At 35.7% G+C, this 19136-nt stretch overlaps 1 protein-coding gene across 1 annotated transcript in view; it reads left to right on the forward strand.

Annotated features, from left to right (window-relative positions):
- LOC137004155 (pleckstrin homology domain-containing family G member 2-like) overlaps positions 1–19136 on the forward strand; it is a 48296-nt gene that overhangs the window by 14409 nt on the left and 14751 nt on the right. The window contains exons 2-4 of the mRNA XM_067364360.1: positions 3215–3292; positions 7789–8195; positions 16261–16361. Of these exons, the coding sequence (XP_067220461.1) occupies positions 3244–3292; positions 7789–8195; positions 16261–16361 (557 nt within the window). The 5' untranslated portion in view covers positions 3215–3243. The remainder of the gene's footprint in view (positions 1–3214; positions 3293–7788; positions 8196–16260; positions 16362–19136) is intronic.

Raw genomic sequence — 19136 nt, forward strand, 5'->3', positions numbered from 1 at the left:
TGCGGAGTGAAGGCCGGGGCAGGTGACATGGGAGACGCCTTGTCGGGATATGATAAACATTAACACATCATAGAGGAGCCCTGTCTATCCCTATTGTTTCCTTTTCCTGAAGTTCCAGCACCAATTGCGCTGACAGGACACATGCTCAACATTTGGGAAAGAGAGTTGCAGATTTTTGTGTCTGTGCCAACCATTACATATGTTTCATTTTCTCTTCTTTTTTAAGAGAGAGAGAGAGAGAAGGCTGCGGGCTACCCACCCCCCACCACTTACTCAAACAGCATCTATCGCATTTCAGCTCTTTAATTGCATTGGCTCAGACCTTTGGTATTTTTTTTCCTCTAGTTTTTTTCATTGTCTTCCTCTTCTTGTGAAAGAAGCGGAAGGCACTTTAGCACTGATAAAGAAAGAGCCCATTTGCAGTAGTTTTTCTCAGTCTAAACTAATGGGAGTATACAGTATATTATGATAATAATGTTCTAACTTGTCTGAGCTGACTGTGTAGGACCGTGTGCTTATGTTGTAGAGATTATTTTATTTTATTTTATTTTATTTTATTTTATTTTATTTTATTTTATTTTATTTTATTTTATTTTATTTTATTTTATTTTATTTTATTTTATCCATCTGTTTTCCAAACAGACTTTCTTACTGTGAGGTGTAAGTGCTGTTTTTTGCTTTGTTTTGTTTTGTTGTTTATTTTATATTTTATGTTCTATTTTTTGTTATATTTTATTTTATATTATATTATTTTATCCATCTGTTTTCCAAACAGACCTTCTTACAGTGAGGTGTCAGTGCTACCAACTTAGCTATTTTATTTTATTTTATTTTATTTTATTTTATTTTATTTTATTTTATTTTATTTTATTATTTTGTTTTTTGTTTTGTTTTGTTTTGTTTTGTTTTGTTTTGTTTTGTTTTGTTTTGTTTTGTTTTGTTTTGTTTTGTTTTGTTTTGTTTTGTTTTGTTTTCCAAACAGACCTTCTTACAGTGAGGTGTCAGTGCTACCAACTTAGCTATTTTATTTTATTTTATTTTATTTTATTTTATTTTATTTTATTTTATTTTATTTGATTTGATTTTATTTTATTTTATTTTATTTTATTTTATTATTTTATTTTATTATTTTGTTTTTTGTTTTGTTTTGTTTTGTTTTGTTTTGTTTTGTTTTCCAAACAGACCTTCTTACAGTGAGGTGTCAGTTGTGCCCACTGAGATGGTTTGTTTTGTTTTTATGTTATATTTTATTTTTTGTTATATTTTATTTTTTATTATATTATTTTATCCATCTGTTTTCCAAACAGACCTTCTTACTGTGAGGTGTCAGTGCTACCAACTTAGCTATTTTATTTTATTTTATTTTATTTTATTTTATTTTATTTTATTTTATTTTATTTTATTTTATTTTATTTTATTTTATTTTATTTTATTTTATTATTTTGTTTTAATTTGTTTTGTTTTGTTTTTTTTTATTTTGTTTTCCAAACAGACCTTCTTACAGTGAGGTGTCAGTTCTGCCCACTGAGATGGTTTGTTTTGTTTTTATGTTATATTTTATTTTTTATTATATTATTTTATCCATCTGTTTTCCAAACAGACCTTCTTACTGTGAGGTGTCAGTGCTACAAACTTAGCTATTTATTTATTTTGTTTGATTTGATTTTATTTGATTTTATTTTATTTTATTTTATTTTATTTTATTTTATTTTATCCAACTGTTTTCCAAACAGACTTTCTTACTATGAGGTGTAAGTGCTGTTTTTTGCTTTGTTTTGTTGTTTATTTTATATTTTATGTTCTATTTTTTGTTATATTTTATTTTATATTATATTATTTTATCCATCTGTTTTCCAAACAGACTTTCTTACAGTGAGGTGTCAGTGCTACCAACTTAGCTATTTTATTTTATTTTATTTTATTTTATTATTTTATTTTATTTTATTTTATTTTATTTTATTTTATTTTATTTTATTTTATTTTATTTTATTTTATTTTATTTTATTTTATTTTATTTTATTTTATTTTATTTTATCCAACTGTTTTCCAAACAGACTTTCTTACTGTGAGGTGTAAGTGCTGTTTTTTGCTTTGTTTTGTTTTGTTGTTTATTTTATATTTTATGTTCTATTTTTTGTTCTATTTTATTTTATATTATATTATTTTATCCATCTGTTTTCCAAACAGACCTTCTTACAGTGAGGTGTCAGTGCTACCAACTTAGCTATTTTATTTTATTTTATTTTATTTTATTTTATTTTATTATTTTGTTTTGTTTTGTTTTATTTTGTTTTCCAAACAGACCTTCTTACAGTGAGGTGTCAGTGCTACAAACTTAGCTATTTTATTTTATTTTATTTTATTTTATTTTATTTTATTTTATTTTATTTTATTTTATTTTATTATTTTGTTTTGTTTTGTTTTATTTTGTTTTCCAAACAGACCTTCTTACAGTGAGGTGTCAGTTCTGCCCACTGAGATGGTTTGTTTTGTTTTTATGTTATATTTTATTTTTTATTTTATTATTTTATCTATCTGTTTTCCAAACAGACCTTCTTACTGTGAGGTGTCAGTGCTACAAACTTAGCTATTTTATTTTATTTTATTTTATTTTATTTTATTTTATTTTATTTTATTTTATTTTATTTTATTTTATTTTATTTTATTTTATTTTATTTTATTTTATTTTATTTTATTTTATTTTATTTTATTTTGTTTTGTTTTCCAAACAGACCTTCTTACAGTGAGATGTCAGTTCTGCCCACTGAGATGTTTTTTTGTTTGTTTTGTTTTTATGTTATATTTTATTTTTTGTTATATTTTATTTTTTATTCTATTATTTTATCCATCTGTTTTCTAAACAGACCTTCTTGCTGTGAGGTGTCAGTTCTGCCCACTTAGTTATTTTATTTTATTTTATTATTTTATTTTCCAAATACACCTTCTTACTGTGTGGTGTCAGTGGTACCCACTGAGCTAATTTAATATAATTTCATTTCATTTCATTAGTTAGTTTTAACATTTTTATATATATATGTATATGTGTGTGTGTGTAATATCACTATTATTATTATTTTTATATTTTTACTCTCATCATTATTATTATTATTATTATTATTAATTATTTACTTTTTTTCTGCCCATATTTTTCATTACATTTGTCACATAACATTACACACTGTTTTGTTTTTAACAGTTTGCATTTGTTTTGCAGGTTTCTACTTCCTGTGATAGAATCACACCATGCCTGAGGGGGCGGGCCGCGACAGCCAGAAAAAAAACAGCAACCAAGGTCAGATCAGATGCCAATCAAATTATGTCAGTGTTTGAATATCTTAACGTGATTATGTAATATCCCAATCAAAAGCTACTGACAGGAACTGCTTGTTCACGGTCTGAATTTGAATTTGCTTTTGTTAACTTCTGTGTTTTGGTTGAGTTCAAAACCACAAATGAGAGCCTGGGAAATTGACAAAAGATATATTTTCTGAGATATTACACAATTTTCAATGGAGATAAGCCATCAAGCATGCCATAGATAAGAGTGTCTATTAGGAATGAAATGCTAAGAGTTATCAGGTTCAGAATTAGACTGGGTGGTCTCCATCTTGATATTTTTGGACCTCAGCCTCTCCTACTTTACAAAGAATGGTTGCTTACATTATCAATTCAAACAAACTGAACAAGTCTGTTGGAAATGTGCTGACAATCACAATTGTTTAGGGTTGGTCACCTCTCTTTAGATTGGGCTCTCTAAACAATTCATGATTGAAATAGTTCTGATCATGCAAGAGAGACCAAGGGGCATATTTATGTTTGGAAATAAATTTTTATGTCAAATAGAATCTGGAATATGTCAGGTTGCTATCAATATACTACACATGACATCCCAAAAGAGCAATATATTCCTGTCAGTACATATGCAGTCAAATGTACATGCATTTAAAATCACATCCAGTCAACCCCAAAATAATAAAGAGGTCATGAATACAAACATCTTTAACATTTGACCTAAATCATATCTTCTTGACCTCAGCTGGCATGTGATGATTAGGTGGTGTTGAGTTCTGAGCACCTTTGCAGGGAACTGCTTGTATTTGGTTTGGTTACACCACTTCCTGTAAGGGAGCCGTCAGGTGCAGACTGGCACGGCACACAGGAAGTATCTCAGCAGATGGATGAACACCCAGATTCGCTGATACAGATAAACACTCACTATTTGAGCTCAGCTCCATCTTGTATGTTTTTTTTTTGTTTTTTTTTGTGAGTCATTCTTTTGAATGTCTGTGTTGTAATTTAAGGATGTATTCCTATAAATAAGCATCACAGACTTTCAGTATTATGCTGTGATCAAGCTCAGGCAAGTTTTGATACTGTTTTCTGTTCTCTTCCCGATAAAAATGATGTCATTATCTGGAAGAGGAAGATGTTATTAAGGAACTTGTGTTAGTTGGAAAGCATAGATAGATAGATAGATAGATAGATAGATAGATAGATAGATAGATAGATAGATAGATAGATAGATAGATAGATATACACTACCATTTGAAAGTTTGGGGTAAGATTTTTTTTAAAGAAGCCATGGCTGCATTTATTTGGTCAACAATACAGTAAAACAATAATATTTTGAAATATTATTAAAAGTTAAAATAACTATTTTCTATTTTAATATTTTTTTAAATGTAATTTATTCCTGTGATGAAGTTGAATTTTCAGCATCATTACTCCAGTCTTCAGTGTCACATGATCCTTCAGAAATCATTCTAATATGATGATTTGCTGCTCAAAAACATTTATTATTATTATAAAAAATTTAAATAATAACAATTATTTTATATATATATATATATATATATATATATATATATATATATATATATATATATATATATATATATATATATATATATATATATATATATATATATATATATATATATATTTATATATTTATATATATATATATATATATATATATATATATATATATATATATATAATACAGTACCTGGACATGTGAGACTCACCCAAATACTAACCTCCTATATTGTTATCTTGTTTCTTGATCACATAAGTACTCTTCAGTATTACCGGAAAAAGACTGAAGAGATTGACAGCTCTCAAAATAACGTGGTTTTGCGGCCTGCAGGCTAATACACACCTAGACAGGAAATCTCTCTATGAGAGGGAAGTGTGCACATGTGAACAAGACTCACTGACATTTCATGTACGTTAGATATAGTGCATGGTTCCTGTCTGCGTTACGAACAGTGAGGTCCGTTTAGTCTCTGCTGGAAAAAGATTCAGTTTCAGAAATCATTTGGATACCTGATGGCATTTGGAAGATAGTGCTATCCAGTTGCTTTGACTTAGTTATGAGGACTAACTAAACTACAGTGAGAAGACATAATTCGCAGCTAACCGCACTGGTGGTCATTCCAGCTGATGTTGCCGTGCCTTGCGGATCAGGTATGTGATATCTTTCTCTTGGCTTTCACTCATCTGGCCAAATGATCTTCACAGACTTCCGTGATCTACATAACAGGCCTGATTCTCTGTTAGGAGTTAGGTGAACCTTGTTAGGCTCTTTATTGGATTTTAAGTGACTAAAAAAAACAGTGCACATGAAATTTATGATGAAAATACCACAATTACCGGAACTGATAATAAGTACGTATCACTGACTAATAATTTATCGCAATTATGGACACACAGACCAAATTAAGGTGTTTTTTACATTATTTCCAAGTAGATCTATGTCATTATGAAAATATTAGGAGGAAATGAGCTCTAATGTATTATTTCAGATTTCTAAAACAGCCACACAATTAATCGAGTCATTCCATTTTCCATTTAGAATCATATAATTATGAAGCACAGTATGTGTGTTTTGGCTCACGCACATGTTCATCAGTTTTATCTAGAGATGGTCAGGTTTTGTTGGAAATCCCAACCGATTTACTCTTAATTCAGGCTGTGGGCTTAGAGACTCTTTAAACTTAAGGTTGGGGATAACAAAATCCATAGGGATAAGGTTTAGGGTGAAACAGTCCCCTGCTTATGGTTCTTCCATGCCACATGAAAGTTTCTGGCTTCATGCTAAAGTAGTGATGGAGTACCCTGTCTGTTTGCTTTTGTTCCAGAGGATGCACTGGGTTTACGTTGTCACACTTCATGCATCTGTCTGGCTGAATTTATGCTGTGCTTTGAACGTGCTCCTGAATACTTTTCTACCCAGTACAGCTGATCTCGAGATAGGCATCAAACAAAAAGCAAAAGATGGCTGTTGCGGTGATGTATGTCTGGCTGCAGAGGATTTTACAATCCATCCCTCCACGTTTTTTCCTCATTTTCACATTTTTTTTTTTTATGTGCGACTGCCGCCATAGTTGTGCTGATCTTGGATTGGGGCCAGCAAAAGATAAACACATGCCTTCATGTACTTTATGAGTGTGTTTAAATCAAATTCAGGCAATCAATATTACTGAAGTGCTTTCAAACCTTCTATGAATGCAAGGAATGGAAGAAAAGGCTGCAAGCAGTTTCAGCTAATGGTCAGATGGAATACTTGATGGATGATAGGCAGACTTGGCGAGGAAGGGAGTGCAGAGAGTAACAGTTGACTGCGTCGCCCTGCCTGCTAGGTCAGAGGAAATGGAGGATTGTTCGTCTCCGCCGGCTTGTGCTCTGTAACTGGGCCACCATTGTGATGAGCACAGCCTTGCATTCAGCCTTTAAACAATGCCAATCCTTACAGTGCTCTGTACCGGCCTGTGTTCTCTTGCCTTGACGACCAGACTGTTGTGTTCAGTTTTTGATACGGCTCTTCAGGCAGAACGTCACTGTTTTGATTTAGATGTTCTGGTCATTTTAGGGCACGGCTGATTGAATGACTTCTGTGTTCGCAGGTTTAATCATCCAGCAAATTGCAGTCAGGAAGTTGTGATTTTTGTTTCCTGTCTATACAGGGTGTGCATAGCACCGTTAGATTGACAGCCTCTGCGGGTTTGCTGCAAACCGTTGTGATGTAGTTTTGCACAGTCACACCTTTGAGACAGGCAGAAAGATATTTGCAGGAAACACATTGTAAGCACTTATAGTTTATATATATATATATATATATATATATATATATATATATATATATATATATATATATATATATATATATAATATAATATATTAGAGAGAGAAAGAGTTAAAAATTGTTAAAACTATTTTTATAAAATGTTATTAATTTTTTTGTTTCCTTATTTTGAAAACCATAAAATCATTATATTATATTATATTATATTATATTATATTATATTATATTATATTATATTATATTATATTATATTATATTATATTATATTATATTATATTATATTATATTATATTATATTATATTATATTATATTATATTATATTATATTATAAGATTATCAAAAATAATTGGAATGGGAAGTGGTTGATAAGAAATGATAATGTTTTTATATTAAAATCTCTGATTCATGGACACAGACTGGTATCCTGACAATTTTAAATGCAGCTTTGAGATCTCTTCTTGAACTCTAGAATAGACACATGTGAGTTTACTGGGGTCTTCAAGAAGAAGGAGATTTAAGCCAAAAAGTTGCACTACATTGCTGTCTTGGCAAAACAATTAAGAGATCTCATTTGCTTTTCATAAAGTTTTTTTTGTAACATTGTATTTTTTTTTTTTACATTTAATGACCAAAAATGCTGCTGTATGCAGTGATCACTAGTATTCTCACACCAACTTGTTTCTGTCTCTCTCTGCTGCAGCTGCTAAGCGCCCCTCCTCTGTGTCCTCGCTGAGTGGGATTGTGAGCCGTATGGCCTCTTCAGGCGGTGCTTCCCGTGGGAGCTGCACCTCTGTTAACACGGTGTGCTCTGACAGTGACCGCGGTGCCAGTCTCAGCTCCTCTGCCTCATCTGCCTCGCTGCAGGATGGACACTCCTCATCTTCCTCCTCATCGCTCCCCTACGGAGCCATGCCGGCCTACCCCGGGCCACAACGTAATGGCTCAGACATCAGCCTGGACCTCACCCCTCTCTCCCTACTGACTGGAGCCAGTCCCCACCCTGCCTCCACAACACCGCTGCCCAAAATCACTCGCCTGGAGAGGGTGGCGCAGGAGATCGTGGAGACGGAGCAGGCCTACGTGAGGGACCTCAAGAGCATTGTGGAGGTAAGGACCAGACACATGATCTCTATGTACCATGTATGCAAAAAAAGGAGTTTGCAACCGAATAAACTTCAGCATGGGAATAATGTTGATGTTAATGTTAAAACAATGTTGAAATAATGTTTCTTGCATTCTTTAACCTTTAAAGGGCTAATTTACCCAAAAAAGAAAATGTTGTCATTATTTATTCATCCTCATGTCATTCTAAACCTGTATGCATTTGGAACACAAAAGAAGACACTCTTGGAAAAAAATTATTTTTGTCCATACAATGGAAGTCTAATGTTGTTTTAGACACATTTACATTTTTCAAAATATCTTGAGGTGAGGTGGGCTCTTTTCCCTTGACCTTTGTCACCACTGAGATAAGATAGCAACCCACTAATAACACTCAGTACACCTAGCAACAGCCTAGAAACCACCCAGAACACCCCCAGCAAGCACCTGTCAACAACCCATCAACCTATCAACAACCTAGCGTGTAGAACACCCTAGAAACTACCCCCTTGCAACACCCTAGAAACCGCCCAGAACAACCTTGTGAGTATCTAGCAACCCCTAGAAATCTCCCCAGAACAACCTAGCAAGGTCCTATCAATGGCCTAGAAACCTCCCAGAACACCCCCAGCGAGCACCTTGCAGCGCTTTAGAAACCGCTCAGAACAACCTAGTGAGTATCTAGCAACTACTAAAAACCACCCCGGAACAACCTAGCAGTCTAGAAACCGTCCAAAACAGCCCCTGCAAACAGCTCGTCCTAGAAACGTCCTAGAAACCCCCCCGGAACAACCTAGTGAGCACCTGTCAGTGGTCTAGAAACCAACCAGAACACCCTCAGCAAGCACCTAGCAACACCCTAGAAACCACCCCAGAACAACCTAGAGAGTTTCTAGCAACATCTAGAAATCATCCAAAACACCCCTTGTAAACAGCTTGCAACACCCTAGAAACCACCCCAGAACAACTGAGTGAGCACCTATTGGCCTAGAAACTACCCAGAGCATCCTGGCGAGCACCTAGCAATGGTCTAGATTAGAAATTGCCCACAACACACCCAGTTACCACCTAGAGTGCCCTAGAAACCATCACAATGCCCTAGAAACCATCCTGGAACAACCTAGTGAGCACTATCAATGGCCCAGAAACCACCCAAAGCACCCTAGCGAGCACCTATCAACAGCCTAGAAAACACCCAGAACATCCTAGAGAGCATCTAGCAATGCCCTAGAAACCACCTATAACAACCAAGCAAGTATCTAGCAATGGTTTAGAAACCATCCAGAACACCCTGTGAAAAAAACCTTGCAACTCCCTACAAACCACCCTGGATAACTTAGTGAGCACCTATCAACGCCCTAGAAACCACCAAGAGCACCCTAGTGAGCATCTAGCAATGGCCTAGAAACCACCCAGGACACCCTAGTGAGTATCTAGCAACAGTCTAGAGACCATCCAAAATACCCCCTGCAAACAGCTTGGAACGCCCTAGAAACCACCCTGGAACGGCCTAGAAACCACCTAGAACCAATCATGTTGGCCTAGCATGGTTATGGTTTACAAGGGCAAGAACCCGTATTTTAAATGTCTTTTTTTTTTTTTTAAATATGAATGTTAAACTCATATAGGATGACTTTGAAAAAGACCCACTGCAGTATGAATACTATTATTTTTGCTGGTCCAAACCCACCCAGGTGGTTGTACATTCCTTTGGGCTCTAGGATTGCTCAGTCATGGAAGCTCATCCAGATAAGCATTTCAACCGTCACATCTCTTCACCCACCCTGTATGTAATCCAGGACTCGTATAACAGACAGCAGAGAAATCCAAGCCCTTTCCCTGTGCCAGCGGCGATTTAAAATGTGATCATTGTGAGATTCGGTTGTGCCATTCATCACGCATTCAGGTGGAGCAAAGGAGGTCATGGCACTGGATGAAAGTAACAATAAATTCATACTGTCAGTTCAAACGCATCTCTGCGCTGCTTTTCGTATGTACAGCGCTGATCCGGGACAATAAGGAGGCTGTTGCTCAGAATTTCAAACGCATACACGCACAAATCAGAGTGTGCTGTAAATATAAGAGACTCTTTGTGGACGCTTCTCAACACATTCATCATATGTCCATGCACAGGTTGCTGGAAGATCAGACCTCCACTATGACCTTCAGAGGGGGTCATAGACAAGCACCAAGACCTGTTATGCCCTGTTCACACTGGCAGCGATTTTACCATTTCCATTAGTAGTCACTGCTCATTTGCATAAATTTAAACACACTAGGTGAGCTTAATTTGTGCTGATTTTACTTTGAGCCTAGAGAGAGGGTTGAGATGGGTGTCATGAGTGACAGGTCATTGTGATTGTGGTCTAGACAGACTTTGAACTCATGGGAATGTTGCCAGTGCCGGCCAAAAACAGGTGTGCGCGTATATATTGTATCTGTTATCCTTTGTATCTGTGACTGATTGATTGCAGAGGATCATGGGTACATAGGCTGGAGGTTGGGGAATGCCTGAAATGTAACTCCTTTTCCCTTTTGCTGATGGTTTATTTGAAGTCGAGCTTTTCATAAGCCAATAAAAAGAGAAGGCATGCAAGCTTGCGCTGCTTTATGAAAAGATGCCTTCAGATCAAATAGCCAGAAATTGGTTGCTGAAAGACGCAGATCATGCCGAGGAATGCTGCTGTTTTATCAATCTGTGGTCTCAAAATGGAGGCTGAGTGGTGGATGGTTTCGGGGACATAGTGCTGACTCTGGGATATGTGTGTATGATGTCTGATTGGAGTCATACTGAGCCGTGCTCAGCTTCTATTAGTAAGAGCCGTCTGGTTTTGATAGAAAGCGTAACAAAGAATGATGTCAAGCTTGCTGGAAACAAGCTCAGAGTGCACAGCTTTGCTGTGTCTTAGTGTTTTGCCTGTTGTTTAGTGGGTTATTATTAGTTTGTGAAGTGTCGTTTGGTGACATTCAGGTGCAGTGGGTTCAACTCCAGTGTGTGCTGATGTGGGGAGCTTTTAGGGGAGTAAGACTGAGAGATTCCCCCTTTTTGTTTCAGCTGTATTTCAGCCAAATAGGACAGGAAATTGGGGGACGAGGGGGGTTTGGCTGTAGCCCCCATTCTGGGGCACATGCGGAGATGGAGAGGGGCTGCTCACGAGAGAGGGACCGACTCCTGTTCCAAACTCCAAACTCCTGACCTAGTTTCCCAGACAAAGACTCTGAGAGTGTTTTTAACTTCTGTTAATCTCTCTCTCTATTGTTTGCCACCTTTTTCCAGACTTCCTCTCAGATATAACTTCTTTCTTTCTTTCTTTCTTTCTTTCTTTCTTTCTTTCTTTCTTTCTTTCTTTCTTTCTTTCTTTCTTTCTTTCTTTCTTTCTTTCTTTCTTTCTTTCTTTCTTTCAGTTGTTCTACCTTTGTCTATACTGTATGACTGTCTGTCTTTTCTTTTTTCTTATGTCTGTTTATCTGTCTGTCTATTTATCTGTCTATCTATCCATCTGTGTCTCTGTCATCATTCTTTTTCTTTTTCTTTGCAAGTTGTTCTATCTGTTTGTCTATACTGTATGTCTGTCTGTCCCTTCTTTTCTTTTTTTCTTTTCTTTTCTTTTCTTTTATGTCTGTTTATTGGTCTGTCTCCTTTTTATTTTCTGTTCTTTTCTTTTTGTCTCTGTCTGTCTCTCCTTTTCCTCTTTTCTATCTATCTATCTATCTATCTATCTATCTATCTATCTATCTATCTATCTATCTATCTATCTATCTATCTATCTATCTATCTATCTATCTATCCATCCATTGTTCTGTCTCTGTCATCTTTCTTTTTATTTCTTTTTCTTTGTCAGTTGTTCTATCGTTTGTCTATACTGTATGTCTGTCTGTCCCTTCTTTTCTTTTTTTCTTTTCTTTTCTTTTCTTTTATGTCTGTTTATCGGTCTGTCTCCTTTTTATTTTCTGTTATTTTCTTTTTGTCTCTGTCGGTCTCTCCTTTTCCTCTTTTCTATCTATCTGTCTATCTATCTATCTATCTATCTATCTGTCTGTCTGTCTGTCTATTGTCTCTCTTCTCTTCTCTTCTCTTCTCTTCTCTTCTCTTCTCTTCTCTTCTCTTCTCTTCTCTTCTCTTCTCTTCTCTTCTCTTCTCTTCTCTTCTCTTCTCTTTGTGTTTTCTCTCATTCTGGTCCATATCTCATATGCGGACATTTATGTTTTTCTTTTTGCCAGACTTGCTGTCATAACACACTTCACGTACGCTCTAGTAAGTCATTTCAGTAAGACGCCATCTGCCAAGAAAATGTGCACATAACTTATGGTTCCTTTGTCTGTGGCTGGTCCCGCTTGTCTCGCACACTCTCCTTTCATAACTCACAATGTAATCCTCAGATTTCCCCTCACCTCCTGGATTTTCACTCTTCCCTGAGTAGCTGTGTCATCACTCATCTCTTCATCTAGCGCTCCAGTTTTGCCATGTGTCATACTCATGAGCGCAGTTTGTTCAGGGGAATTCACTCCAGTCTATGGCTGAGTGTAAATCAGTGTAATTACAGTGTCCATGTCCCCCCCTGCCTTGTAAAGGTGCTGAATGCGCCAGTCCCTTATTTTCTGGCTTATTTTGCCCCCACCTCAGCATGTTTGCTTTCCCAGACGCCTTGTAGCTCTGGAAACAAACAGAAGAGGAAAAAAGACCCCATGTTTTACAGTCCAGGAATGCAGAGGCAAAGGGAAAGCGGGAGGGTGACAAAGAGAGCCCCTTATAAAGCCAGTCTCCTGTCTCACTATACTCATAATGTATTTTTATTTGTAGCTATTTATTGTAACTTCCAGTTAAAATCTTTTTTTAGTTTGTTTTGCCTGGTGGCCTTCTTTTGTTGGCTCCAGAGTCTGTAGTTTCTCTTGGGAGATTGTAGGGACCATTCTTGGCACTTTCCCGCACTATAGTTCGTTGCAGTCTGGTGGAATTTGTTTGTCTGTGTTGGTTTGTTGGTTTTGGTCCCAAGACTTGCTAATTAAGGGTTAATGAGGCCAAGCACTGATAAACTGACTGATACAATGTTGATAGAGAGCGCTGTTTAACTCTGCCAGCTCAATAGCCAGCAACCACTCCTGAGACCATTTGCATCAGATCTGTTTTGGTTTTTGGCCTGTGTTGACACAACAGAGGTTGTAAAATATGATTAACTTTCTAATTTAATACAAAACTCATTTTCCTCGTTAAGCCAAGAATGTATCTTCATAACAGCAGTATTATGATGATTATAGTGCTGGAAAACCACTTCAAGCCAAAAACCTCACTACCACAAGGTTGTTATTTTAGTATAAATAATAGTTAATTATTAAGCTGTGCTATAGATTTTTTTAGAAGGAACATTCTTTTATACAAGTACAAATCTCTTGTTTTCTTATTTAAAAAAGGCACTTTTTTAGAAGATTTAAAAACAGAAATTTTTTAACTTATAATTTTATAAAAGTACTTACATTCATTCTAAAATGTGTGTTATTTGAGCTGTAAAATTGTTCTTGTACTTTTTAGTCATTTTAAGTTGGATATTAAATTGGATATACAATACCATTAAAATCTTACTGACTTCAAACTTTTAAAATGCTTTACATTCATTTAATCAACAATGCCGTAAAATGTGTAATATTTTGAAATATTATTATGCTTTGAAATGTACTGTTTTCCATTTTAAATATTTTAAAATGTCATTTATTCCTATGATGGCTTCCTACAAAGCTGAATTTTCAGCGTCCATTACTACAATCACACGATTTTTACTGTATTTTTCAACAGTACATCCTCAAGATGTAAACATTATATGTTTTAAAATGATTTTAGTGTGATAAAATCACTAATGTGAAAAAAAAGACAGTACTGTTCAAAAGTTTAGGGATTTTAAAAATGTATTTTATTATTATTTAATGATTGATACATTTAATGCATCCTTGCTGAATAAAAGTATTAAATTCTTTAAAATAATCTTACTGACCCTAAATTTTTGAATGATAGTGTAAATATCTGTACATCTCGTGGCTATACTGTTGAAAATCTCATTGTTTATAGATAAGCCACATTCACTTTTGTTATGTCTTTCACTGTGATCCAGATCTTCCTTAAAGGGTAGGTAACACATATAGTTTCTACCAATCTCATGTTAATCTTGAGTACATATAGAGTAGTATTGCATCCTTCATATCTCTGAAAAGTCTTTAGTTTTGATGGACACGCTGTTGCTCTTGCTCTGGTGTGTGTGTGCACGCTTATCAGGGAGAAGTGTCTATACAAGGAATTCCGCCCTTTATTGCATGATAAAGGGCCATACTCAAAAAAAAAAAAAATTGGGTGAAACATGTCCACAATCGGAAGTTGTATATTTGGCACAGAAATACTCCATCATATATCCAACTCGTTTTTTGAAACTTTGGCCATGTTAAGCATAAGAATCCAACTCTTTAACAGTGTAAATAAGTCAGAATGCATGAAATAGCATTAGACCCACCTTTAAAATGTAAAGGTGCAGTATATCAAAAATTTAATTTATCTTGGCATAGTTAAATAACGAGTTCAGTACATGGAAATGACATACAGTGAGTCTCAAACTCCATTGTTTCCTCCTTCTTATATAAATCTGATTTGTTTAAAAGACCTCCGAAGAACAGGCGAATCTCAACATAACACCGACTGTTACGTAACAGTCGGGGTGTACGCCCCCAATATTTGCATATGCCAGCTCATGTTCCCAACATTATGAAAGGCATTACACAAGGGCAGCAAGTATTAACGTCTGGATCTGTGCACAGCTGTATCATCAGACTAGGTAAGCAAGCAAGAACAATAGCGAAAAATGGCAGATGGAGCAATAATAACTGACATGATTCATGATATCATGATATTTTTAGTGGTATTTTGTAAATTGTCTTTCTAAATGTTTCATTAGCATGTTGCTAATGTACTGTTAAATGTGGTTAAAGTTACCATCGTTTCTTACTGTATTCACGGAGACAAGAGCCGTCGTTATTTTCATTTTTTAAACACTTGCAGTCTGTATAATTCATAAACACAATTTCATTCTTTAGAAATCTCTCCAACAGTGTGTAATGTTAGCTTTAGCCACAGAGCACTATCAAACTCATTCATAACCAAATGTAAACATTCAAATAAACACTGTACTTACACGATTAGACATGCTGCATGACGAACACTTTGTAAAGATCCATTTTGAGGGTTATATTAGCTGTTTGAACTTTTGTTTATGCTGTTAAAGGCAAGCGCGAGCTCCGTGGGTGGAGAGCACGAGCAATTAAAGGGCCAGCAGCCCTGAATCGGCTCATTTACAATGATGCCCCAAAATAGGCAGTTAAAAAAATTAATTAAAAAAAATCTATGGGGTATTTTGAGCTGAAACTTCACAGACACATTCAGGGGACACCTTAGACTTATATTACATCTTTTAAAAAAGTTCTAGGGCACCTTTAACCCAGTGAAACTGCTTGACTATAAAGCAGTGTTAACCAACCACTCCATACCAAGAAATTTTGGTGACCCCCTGCTTCTGTTTCTCAGCAGGCGGCCTAAACAAGCCAGTATTTTACGTGGCATGATGATGAGACAGTTTTCTCATGAGACCAGCTTATGACTATTTTCAAGGTCAGAGTTGAAAGAGCAGAGAGAGAAAAGATAAATATTGATAGAGGGGCTCCTTATAACCACCGTATTAGTTGCATGCTTTGCTTTTCAGTACCGCTTTGTATGTTTACACTGCAGATCATTGAGGGGCTCAAGTGTGGCGTCCACGGTAATTACATTACAGAAATTTTTGGTGTCGAGAGATCATTCGGGGGTGAGAGTCATGTCCTGCTGTGAAGGACCCATTTAGTCTCTTTGTAGTCCATGAATTATGAATCAACTCAGTGTTTACAATGGAAAATGTAATGGAATAGAGGTATTTTACCAATTTCACAAGTCTCACAGGAGTTTTGTGAATCACTTAAAAAAAAAGCAAAGCATATTCAAGTGTGAAAATGCCTAGTATGATTTCTGTGAGGTCATCACTCAATCTCGGTTTCTCTCTCTCAGGACTATCTTGGCTGCATTATTGACTGTGGAGACTTACCTCTCAAACCTGAGGAGGTCAGCACCCTCTTCTGCAACATTGAGGACATCTATGAGTTTAACAGGTTGGTGTCTTCTTTCTTTCAAAGTTCTGGTGGTCAAGATGTCTGTCTGGGTGGTAGTGGTGTCTGCTGAATTTTTTTCAGACACAATGACTGGCCTGTGTCCTGCTCTGTCCCACCGTGAGGGACAATGTGCAGATGTCTGCCAAGAGCGAGTGTTCGCCATTTCTGATAGACTCCAGCAGACTGTCCCTGGACTGCTGTAGTTGATCTGGATTGCTCTCCATGAGACATTTTCTCAGCCTTCATCATAACTTAAGCTCTTTTTAAAAGACATGCAGCATATGGTTTATTACACTGCGAGTTCATGCCTGGTCCACCGAACAATTTAGTCAGTCTTGTTATGTGTCTGTTTCACACTGTTTATTGCAAATGACACTCTGTGTTTATTTCAGACTCGTACGCATGGTTGAGCCCAGAGATTTTCAGTTGGTGGGTCGCTGCTACTTGCCACTCAAACACCATGTTTTTACATAATTTTCTTTCTTGGTCAACTCCACTCCACATCATCCCTCTAATGAAATTAGGCTGTGTCGAAATTGAACATGGCGCCTTACTGCCAGTTCTTGTGGGAAATCAGCTTGGCTGTTGAAAACAGAAAATCTTAAAAACACTTGGGTGTCCTCACGACCTCATTTCATAAAACTTCCTTTAATAAAATGGCAGAGCATTTATTCCCAACACAGCTGCTTTTGGCCTCTGATTGAGATTATATTGGCATGTAATGAGCAGAATGAGTTATTAGTTTTTTAAGAAAACCATTCTTAAGGGGAAAGTTCGCCTATAAATAAAACTTGTCATATTTGGTTAGTAAGATTTTTTTTCTTTGTTTTTGAAGTCTTATGTTCACCAAGGCTGTATTTATTTGATCAAAAATACAGTAAAAACAGTAATATTGTGAAATATTATTAGTTTAAAATTGTAATGTAATTGTGTCACATGATCCATCAGAAATCATTGTAATATGCAGATTTTTCTTATTATTATTAATGTTAAAAAAGTTTTCTTTGTGTGTGTAAACCATGATGCATTTAATTTTTCAGGATTCTTTAAGTCAAATGTTCAAAAGAGCACCATATTTATAATATAATATTTATTTTTATTTGAAATAGAAATTTTTGGTAACATAATAAATGTCTTTACTGTCATTTTTGATCAATTCAATGTCCTTGCTGAATAAAAGTATTAATTTCTTTGTTAAAAAAAAATTAAAGTAGGGCTTTCACGACGACTCAATTAAATTTGAGTACTCGATTTAAAAAAAAAAAAATATTTGATTGCAATTTACCCGTGACGATTAACCAGCAAAATACTGGAAGTGGCGTATTCAAAGGACAAGAGTCCATGAACCACATTATTAGACAACTTTATAAGTCTGCACACAATATATTTAAACCATTTAAAAATCATAATATTTGTTATAAAACGTAATGTAGCCTAAATAATTTGTTCATGTTTATATTATGTACAGGTGCTGGTCATATAATTAGAATATCATCAAAAAGTTGATTTATTTCACTAATTCCATTTCAAAAAGTGAAACTTGTATATTATATTCATTCATTACACACAGACTGATATATTTCAAATGTTTATTTCTTTTAATTTTGATGATTATTTACATTTACATTTATTCATTTGGCAGACGCTTTCAAGTGACTTACAAGTGAGGAATACAGCAAGCGAGTCGTCATGACGAGGCAAATAGACAAGAAGTGCTCACAATACAAGTTATAGGCAGTGCTCAGAGTATCATAAGCTACAATAGAGAGGGATTAGAGGAAGTGAAAGGATAGGTATAAGATTTTTTTTTTTTTTTTTTTAAGATTATAACTGACAACTAAGGAAAATCCCAGAAAATTAGAATATTACTTAAGATCAATACAAAGAAAGGATTTTTAGAAATCTTGGTCAACTGAAAAGTATGAACATGAAAAGTATGAGCATGTGCAGCACTCAATACTTAGTTGGGGCTCCTTTTGCCTGAATTACTGCAGCAATGCGGCGTGGCATGGAGTCGATCAGTCTGTGGCACTGCTCAGGTGTTATGAGAGCCCAGGTTGCTCTGATAGTGGCCTTCAGCTCTTCTGCATTGTTGGGTCTGGCATTTTGCATCTTCCTTTTCACAATATCCCATAGATTTTCTATGGGGTTAAGGTCAGGCGAGTTTGCTGGCCAATTAAGAATAGGGATACCATGGTCCTTAAACCAGGTACTGGTAGCTTTGGCACTGTGTGCAGGTGCCAAGTCTTGTTGGAAAATGAAATCTGCATCTCTATTAGGTTGGTCAGTAGCAGGAAGCATGAAGTGCTCTAAAACTTCCTGGTATACGGCTGTGTTGACCTTGGACCTCAGAAAACACAGTGGACCAACACCAGCAGATGACATGGCACCCCAAACCATCACTGACTGTGGAAACTTTACATTGAACCTCAAGCAACGTGGATGGTGTGCCTCTCCTCTCCTCCTCCAGACTCAGGGACCCTGATTTCCAAAGGAAATGCAAAATTTACTTTCATCAAAGAACATAACTTTGGACCACTCAGCAGCAGTCCAGTCCTTTTTGTCTTTAGCCCAGGCGAGACGCTTCTGGCGCTGTCTGTTGTTCAAGAGTGGCTTGATACAAGGAATGCGACAGCTGAAATCCATGTCTTGCATACGTCTGTGCGTAGTGGTTCTTGAAGCACTGACTCCAACTGCAGTCCACTCTTTGTGAATCTCCCACACATTTTTGAATGGGTTTTGTTTCAAAATCCTCTCCAGGGTGCGGTTATCCCT

The sequence above is a fragment of the Chanodichthys erythropterus genome, chromosome 17 (genome assembly GCF_024489055.1).
Source record: "Chanodichthys erythropterus isolate Z2021 chromosome 17, ASM2448905v1, whole genome shotgun sequence".
Taxonomy (NCBI): domain Eukaryota; kingdom Metazoa; phylum Chordata; class Actinopteri; order Cypriniformes; family Xenocyprididae; genus Chanodichthys; species Chanodichthys erythropterus.